Source organism: Cryptomeria japonica, chromosome 11 (assembly GCF_030272615.1).
Source record: "Cryptomeria japonica chromosome 11, Sugi_1.0, whole genome shotgun sequence".
NCBI lineage: Eukaryota > Viridiplantae > Streptophyta > Pinopsida > Cupressales > Cupressaceae > Cryptomeria > Cryptomeria japonica.
In genome coordinates, this window is record NC_081415.1 from 343,872,154 (window position 1) to 343,881,623 (window position 9,470).

General features: G+C 38.7%; 1 protein-coding gene across 1 annotated transcript; it reads left to right on the forward strand.

The window, feature by feature from the left end:
* The first annotated feature begins 206 nt into the window (after nt 1-206).
* On the forward strand, nt 207-641 carry LOC131075424 (uncharacterized). Its single transcript, XM_058012269.1, has one exon. The coding sequence runs from the start codon at nt 207-209 to the stop codon at nt 639-641; it is 435 nt and encodes a 144-aa protein (XP_057868252.1).
* Nucleotides 642-9,470: the final 8,829 nt, after the last annotated feature.

Here is a 9,470-nt window from a genome sequence, read left to right on the forward strand (position 1 = left end):
TGATCACAACCCTGGTTAATATTAACAAAAACAGTAGCCCTTAAAGAAAAGATTGGTGTAGCAAACTCTTTGAAGTTGTATGGGCTTATAGAACAACCTGGAAAACTACCACACGGTTTACACCATTTCAAATGGTGTATAGAACAAAAGAAATGATGCTTATTGAGTTTGAACATAAAACTTTGAGAACGGCTATTTCCTTAGATATGACACTTTTTGCAGCACAAGAAGAAAGGATCCTCCAGCTTAATGCTCTAGATGAAATACAAAAATCTGCCTTGCAGCATACTGAATCTATTCAGAATCAGTGCATGAAATGGCATGATCTCTATGTCAGGGATAAATCATTCAAGCAGGGTGATTGGGCTCTTCTCTATGATTACAGGTACAAAGATAACTTAGGCAAATTGCAAACCAGATGGTTAGGCCCTTATGAGATAGTTGAGACATTTCCCAATGGTGTTGTTAGATTACCTACCATAGATCATGTTAGGATTAAATTGCTAGTTAACAGTCATCGGCTACGCCTATACTGTAAACCTCTGAGCAAAGATGACTTCCTACGACAGTTTTCCACTGCTCCACATGCTGAGATTCCTGCAGCCACTGATGACGCCTTGGCCGTCACCACTCCATCTTAATATCTATCCCACATGATCATAATAAATGCTTCTTCATCTTGAGGAATTACTTTTTTGCATAATAAATATCTCCTTCCGTATTCACTCATTTCTTTCCTTTCACTTCACCCATTATCACATCACTCTCCATGCATGGCAGTGTCATATCTTCAAGTTGCAGTCATTCTCGCGTGATATCAAGTACACTCTTGTGTTATTATTTTTGCTTCATATGTAAAATTAAACCATATTAAATTTCATTATGATATTTTACATACAGTCATTTAAGTTAATCCTCCTCCGCATGTGTGGACACCTGTCAAGCCTTAGGTTGGGGGGGAAGTACACGAATAATTATTTTGCTAGATAATTGTGATGTCCTCTCGAATCGCATTGTATTTTTCAAAAATTTCTAGTTTGAGGTAATATCTTTTGTTATGTTTTGTCTATCTGTTTGGAGTTATTTTTAAAGAATGTAACTAGATTCTGACCAAGGAAAGGCACATTGAGTACATTACAGTGTGAAACTTAGTGCAGTGTCTAAATAGATTTACACCATTATAAACCATTATAAAATTGAAAGTGTTATCACTGCGGTGAGTGGTCCACCTATTCGACATGAGTTGGCAGTCCCTGAAGTTCTCCTTCAGGACTAGGATTGTGAACCAATATTTAGGAACAGTGGATGGATTGAATATTTCTTAAAGTTGACAAAGTTTAATGAAGAAATTGTGAGGGAATCTACCACACATTGTCAAATGGAGAAGCTCAGGTAAAAGGTTTAAGAGTAGTGGCTACAGAGGAAAGGATAGCAGAGGTAATTGGGCTACCAATAGATGGGGAGAAGTACTCAAAGTCCAAGGATGCACGTAGTGCAAGGGCAGAATTTACACATCCAGAAGACCCCCCATTAGTAGTAGATAGGCAAGGAGCTAGGTGAGAATCCCTTCTGCCTAAATGGAGAGTAGTGGTATTGCATGTCTTAAAATATTTAACCTGTGAAGGAAGGTTTTCATGTCTGCATTCTCATCACTTCAAGCTCCTAAGTCATCTACACCATGAAAGAAGGATGAACGTTCCAAGATTATTGTACAACCTTCTTTCTATAAGTACAATAGAGACCCAGAAAGGTAGGCCTCACTCTGTTTCTCACCATTGTCTAATTAAGCTTTTAGTTGAAAAATCCTAGAGAGATTTTTCTCCAATGCTCTGGAATGAATTTGTTGAAACCAGAATGTTTAGGGTAGAGCACATAGTTATAGAGGAACCACTTCCATCATAGGAACAAGAAAACCTTGTAGAACTTGGTTCCCCTCTTGAACCCTCATCCTCTTTAAAATCCTTAGAACAAAATCTTCCTGCAGCAGACAAACCCTTACAAAAAGAAGTTGAAACAAGGGTTCCTCCTCAAGGTTTAAGAAAAACTAGGACTGTTGCACGAAAGGAAAAGGGCAAAGCAAAACAAGTTGATATAGAGCAAGAGGACATGGAAAGTAAAAATGAGAATGTACCCCTTCTTGCGGCCAAGAAGAGAAGAATTGTAAAACCTTTACCTGCAGAAACTGTTAATATAGTTGAGGAGGTGGCTACAGGAAGTAATCCTGCAGCTGGAAAAGAAAAGTTTGAAGAAGTAGTGGTAGGCTCCGTAAGAAGAATAAAAACCAAGACCAATCAACCGAGCCAAAAATTACCACCTTGATCGACTCCCCAGAACAAGATTAATATAGTCCGCTTCAACATGATATTCCTCCTTCTCCATCTAATGAACCTCAAATGGAACATGAAGAGGAGGAAGAATTGCAAAATATGGGGGAAGAGCAGGAACTGTAGCTTCAGAAAGAAGAGGAGCTTCCAGATATAGAGCAGCCACAGGAAGTAGATTTTGAGAGACTAAATAGCTTAGCATCTGTTGTAGAGCAGGTTATTGAATCAGGGAGTAAAACAGAAATGAAGAAACCCAGGGCGCCTGCTCATAGACCACCTACCTCTCTTACTATTCATGAGGTGGGACTTGATCTTTATGAGGATTGGGAACTGGAGAAAGTAAAATGTAGATGATAATCGACTGGCAGAAGAAGGTTATTGAGCAGAAGGATGAGGAAATAGCCCAGCTTAAAGCTAAGGTGGAAACAATAGCCACCATGGTTCCACAACTGATGCAATGTTGAGCTCCTCCTCGTGTCTACTCTGTATATTTAAAAGAATAGCACATCAGTTTCCAAATGATGAGGATTGTTAGGGATTTAAGTCCTTCATTACAAACACCAGAAGAATTTTATAGTGCTTTTCAGACATCTCTTACGGCAATCAAAAACTTACTCTATGAATTGTATGTCCATAACTATGTTGTCCCTGATGATGTTAATTGGAACCCTCTCCTTTACATTGGAGATATTTAGTTGAGGGCTCTTATGTCATGGATGCAAAATGAAATATCAAGGGGAGAGTAGTTTTAGGTGCATCACAAGGAAGAACTTGAGCTTTCATTACCCTTAAGGGTTGAATCAAGAGAACCCAAGAGATTTTATTTTGATTGGCAAAAGATTATTTATGAGCCAAACTATGCAAAGGAAATCCTACCCCTTAGGGAAGCAGTGTATAAAGAATATGAACAGATGGCTCCATGGGAAGGACATGAAGAAAAAGAACATATAGTCCAATGCTGGGATATCCTAACAGATGAATTAAAGCAATCTGAGCCACACTCTGTGCAAAATTACTATGCAGCATTAAACAAAGCACCCAAGTACATGCACTTGGGAAGGACAAAGGGATGACATTGGCTTCCTCTCAGTTTTCAACCTCCAATCCTCCTATGGCCACTGATGGGCTGCAGAGACAGTGACCCACCATACAGTGAAGAAGAAAAATGTACCAAGTGGAAGAGATTGGAGAAAATGAAAGGATTCTACTAGAGCTTAAAGAATGGCGATTTTAGGGAAGTTACCCCAGGCAATTTCTGAATTAATGCCAAAATCAAAAATTTTCCTATTGCTGGAGGATCAGCAAGAAGTTAGGTTAGGGGGAGATGATGAGTCTAAACAATGGCTCTACTTTTATAAATTTTTGATATAATACTCCTACTTAGGCCTTGTAATTAGATGACATTTGGATTTTAATGTTTTCCTAAGATGATACCTTTAAAGTGTTTTTGAAACTGGTTTAACCTATACCTAAGGGTTTCATATAGTGGTTTTAAATGATCTGTCTATGCCAATATATAAATTTAATTATAAATATGGTTTATGTTATATCATGTGTTAGTCCACCCGTAATTTTTCCCTTTTAAATATTCAAATCCACGGGTTGCCTTTTGTGCCTTTACTTAAGTCGGGTCATTTGTTTTCCTTCATACTTGAACCATTGAACTCTTCTTAAAAAGTTCATAAGGTTCAAGGTTCAAAGCGCGTTTTAAAAGAGAGTCATTTTTGGTCTTTTTCACCGTGTGAACAAGTATGCTTTTGTTCGTGGTCTTTGAAGTTTTGAACCCGTTGAACCAAATCTCAAGTGGTTCAAAAGGTTCAAGGTTCAAAATGCCTTTTGTGAGTCGTGGCAATGTATTGTTATTTGATGAGTGAGTCCTTATGTTTTGGGTTGATATGCGGTCTTGAACCTTGAACCAAACCTCAAGTGGTTCAAAAGGTTCAAGGTTCATGATTAATAGTCATTTTCCTTTGTCGCTCGTTCCCGGTGTTGTTGTCTGTGTCACCCACTCACTGTTATATTTCTTAAGTGAACTTGAACCATTGAACCATTTTGTTAAGCGGTTCACGAGATCATTTCAAAATTAACTCTAAGGCTTTTTGGTGAAAATAAAGACGACGCGACAAGGAATATTCCCTTTTCAGTTGTTTAAAATTTTAAATATGGAAAGTAATCATGAGTGCATCAAGCTACTTGTACGGAAGTGAGGTAATTAAGAAGGTGTCAGATTTTTTTCATTTCACCATTACTTCGCATGCTTGGGTAAATCATGTTGAAGCATGTGTAGCTCTAAAGATATTTATCCGTCTGGTTGAAGGAAATGTGTATGAATTTATTTCCATATTTAAGAAGGTCACAGCTGCCATACTTAAGTAAAATTGGAAGCGCCGAAGGTAAAACCAGCTCTGTTCTCCAGGAGAATTTCCAGTTTTCATGGTGTTAACTCTCCTAAGTTGTGTTTCTTTGAGTTTTGAGGTTTTTATTAGTATAGAAAAGGGAAATCTCTAAATTGTTGGGGTAGGATACTGTCTTGTTGTTAAAACTTTTTGGTTAAGGGGGTAGATAGTTAACATGAGGCCTGTGCTGGCGAAGCTTGGCTGGACCTCATGTCTAGTGAGTATTTTGCTGGAAATGGAAGACACCTCCTCAATTCATGTAGATTTAGGGGATTTCCTGGAAAGAACCAAGAACCCTCAGACTGGTTCATTAATGGAAAAGACAGTTAAGAGTGGTCTTGTGGAAGCTGTTGCATTCCTGCTCATCGCACTGTGCCCAGATTTAGTGTTGGCATGCATGAAAAGATATGACTCTGAAAATAGATGTATCAGAACCTGCAATGGTGAGGAGCTGGTCAGAATTAATAGAGAAATGGTGATGGTAGAAATGGGTATTCCACATAAGGATGAGTATGAGGATTGGACTATTGGGAGTTCATACGCCTATTTCTTCGAAAAGAAGAGAAAGTACAGGAGTGTAATTGCTAGAAATTGGCTCTTGAAAATTCAGAAAGGAGTATCATGGTTACCCAAGCCCCTGACCAGAGAACACTTCATCCCAGAGGTGTGAGAAATTATTATACTTTTGAACAGAGTGAAGGGGAATTCACATTCCTTCTACTGGGAGGATTGGATGTACTTTTTCATCCAAGTGGTTTTATCTGGTGACAGATTTCTGGATTGGTCTCAAGTAATTGCAAAGAGACTTCACGAAGGATTGAGCGATTTTGTGGGGATGACAGGGTTTTACATGTCTTCCTATCTTTTCTACATTTTAGCTTGCACAAGGGATTGGCCTGGACTACCTAATGAACCCAGGATTGATGGAATGAGGGTTAATAATTTTTACCCTCTGTTGCAACAACAGAGACATGTTGAGTAGATTGACAGGTGGAATGGAGTCTTCACGGGGAGACTTGCCTTTGAGCTTTAGGGTGATGCAAACAGGAGAATGTCGGTTGAAGCTATGGAATTTGTGAGTATATATGGAAGTTTCTTTATCTAATTTCCTCAGTTTACTTACATACGGGTAGGTGGCTTTGAAGGCCAACCATTCAAGTTACCCAGGTACGCTTTTGATAGCTGCATCCTTATAGACGTGAGCAAGCAGTTGGCCTACATAGACAAAAGATTAGGAGCAAAGGGCGAGTCTGGTGTGGTATTTCCTATTGAACTCAGCTATTACAGTTGCCAGTCTATATCAGATGCCTTGAACCTGGAACTGGAGTTCAAAAGGATAAACCTGCAGCCATATGTGGCAAGGCAAAAATTTGATAGCAAGGGTTATGCAAGGGAGAACCTTAAGGTAGACAGTCACTTTTGCCATGAACCTCAGATAGAGGATTATTGGGAGAACTGCAAGGATGAGTATGAAGTGAGAAGAGACTATGGTCCAGATTCACTTTGCAGTAGACAACTACCATGAGGCTCCCAATTAATATATCTGGTGTATCAGAAGATACAGAGATGAATGTTTTGGATCCTGAGTTTGATACTGAGATTGAAGGAAAATCGATTCCAAAAATTGACTAGAACAAAAAGGAAGATGACAGTATCCAAACAAGAACCTTCAATGTTGTCAGAAGAATAGAGAGATGGTTGAGGAATCAAAAGTTCAAGGACGGACCCCACATGTCCTCACACGAATCAAGAATTGATTCACACATTGTGGTACAATTTCTTGTTTCTTCCGCTAATGAAATTGCTAATGTTGCAAGTGTCTCAAAGCTCGTTGCAGAGAAAATTCAACCAAGGCGGCCAAAAAGGTCACCACCCAGTCTCACAGTTGCCCAAGTAACTCGGTCTAGAAGCAAAAAGAGGAGTAAGGCACCTGTCCTGAAATAGGTCATTGTAGACTTGGACCCCAGTGAAGAGCTTGAATGAAAAATGGATTCACAGGATCAAGGCGAGCCCGAGATGCAAGGAATGGAAACAAATAAAGAAGTGGAAATTCAAAAGGATCCCATGAATACCTTAGTAATTGTTACTTCACCAGATGCAAAGACCACTCTGCCACCTAAGGAACCTGCAATTACACCAAGATGGCTGGAAGCTGCCATTGGAAAAAGAGGAGTGTGGTGCTGGTCACAATTTTGATAGAGGACATGGTTAGCAGATACTTGGGAAAGACATCAAAGCCCAAAAAGCTCAAAACAAAGGTGATTCTTGATGTGGATGACACAACAGGTCACTGGACAGCTGAAGTTACCAAACCCATTCCTGGAAGAGATGCAGACAAGGCTACAGAGGAGGATTTCACTATGGAGAAGATAGATTTGGGGGTTGCTTCAAGGGTCGTGGATGTCAAACATCTGAAATCTACCATGAAGAGGATAATTTCAAGGACTTGGAAAGATGAAAAGGATAAGAGAGAACTGAAGCAAGTTGTCACATAGATGGCTCAATACATCAATACTATCCACGACCCAGACCCCCAACCATTATCGCAGATACCAGTATCATTTGACCCTAAATCACCAGCAAACCAAAAGATGCTAGATCAAGTTCAAAGGAACAATGTAGTGATGGAGATGTTTAATAAATGGTTGGGCCTAATAATACAACAAGGGTCAAATTATATTTGTAACCTGGTTAAAGTTTATAAGGATGCTGAAACCATGAGTAAAGAGCTTGAACTGGAAACAGCCGCCTGAGAAAAAGAAAGGATTAAGTAGGTAGCAATTCTCGCACAGATGAACGATGTTCAGAAGTATGGAGTGATGAAATTCCTGGCTAAGAAACCAATGGAGAACTTGGATGACAATGTGTTGTATGTGTCAAGTAAAAACATGGAATGGTGCAATTCTATCATCAAGAAGGGCCATGAAGAATCCACCAAGCTGCTCAAAGGACTGACTGACTTGATTGACACGGTGCAGAAGGACCTCAAGTGTATTGATATTCAATTTGTGAAGGAGGGTGCCAAGGTAATCGAAGAAGCTGCAGACATGACTAAGGTCTTTCAAGAAAGGATCCAATTCATTCAGACAATAAAATCCTTGACCATTGATGACTTTTCAAAAGCGGCAAGGATTGAATCAATGCTCTTTTCATGTTCGGACCATTTAGAGGTTCACAAGGCAAAAGTTACACAGGTAAATATGGACAAAGAAGTGTGGAAGCAGAGGATCCTACACATTAGTTTTCCCTATTTCCAAGTCATCTTAAACTTCTCGGCAGCTCACCTTGAATGGCAGGGTTCTGCGGAAAAGCAGGACAAGCCCGTAACCTCCTCTGCCATGGTGGAAGCCTAGCTGATCTGAAAATGAAATGTCAGCCTTTTAGTGGCTGTTAGTTTAGTTTTCTTTTCTGTTGTTTTAAACGGTTTCTTTCAACTGGGTGAAAGTAAATGTTATTTGATCATGTAAAAACTATGGCCTGGTGGCTATTTAAGCGGAAGAGCTTGTCTTTGTAATGGTTCCGAAAACTGTAATTTTGGGAGCAGTAGATAAAATTTTGATATGAATTGTTTGGATGATACAATGACTGGTTATTAATGAAACGTTGTGTTATCTTTGAATCTATGCATTCTTAGATTTGCAATCTTTCTTAAGTTGATTATGGGCACAATATAATTTGATGATTAGTTACCTCTGTAATCCTTTCCAATTCATGTTTATTTTTGGTTGTTGGATGACTCACATTGTATTGATTTGTTTGATCCCTGTTGCTCTGTGAAGCATGAGAGAGTATCGATCGATCCATTAGTCTTCATTGAGTCCTTATTTTGCTTTGAATTTATGCAGCAAGAATGTTATGAATCAGAATCTGCGAACTCTCCTTTGAATATTTTTTTTAGAAATTTCCTATGTGTGTAGTTTTGAAGGCATTTATTTATGTTGATGGATAAATGTTGAAGCCTTTCGATGCTTTCTGGTTAAAAGTGTTAGCATATCAACTGTATAATAAATTCATTGTAAATCATACGAGGATCTGCCCTCTAATGCAGAGGTTGAATTTTCATTAATTCTTCCAACTATTGGTATATTTTTTTCTTTCTAAAGGGTAAAACGGAGTCATATTTTGCTTTGAGAAGATAATAGTTAAAATTTCAAGAAGGAGACAAATTTGTTAACCAACATCATGTTAGCATTATTATATACACATGTTGTTGTGTGTGTTAACATCTTGATGTAGGGTCAGCAAAGGTGAGGAAAAGACAGATGGTGGTTCAAAAGATCATCAAGTGTGTAACCGCAATGCAGACCCAGTCAAGGAAATGCAGTTATGTTTAGGATTACTGGATCAGTTCTTCAGCAGATTGATTAATGAAAACATTTATAACTACTCTTAGTGGATCTTAGATCTAGGAGGTGGCCATGCTTTATTTTCTCAGCTGCAGGACAGATGTTGTTCCGCTGTCCTGTGCTGACTTCTTCTTCTTCTTTTGTTAAATAAATTATGTTCACCTATTCTGTAGGAATGTGGGTAGTTAGTTAGAAGTTTTTTATAAGCTTTCCTATAAATAAAAGGGATCTCTCTCCTCTCGAGGATAGCAGAGAAAAAGATAGTATTTTGTAATACACAATTTTCTGGTGTTATGTATGTATTTTCTAGAAAAGATGAAATAAAAGATATCAAGTAAGTTTGGATGATTAGATAAGTGTAATCTGAAGTTTTGGAAATACTCACTCAAGGGGGCCCACTTGGT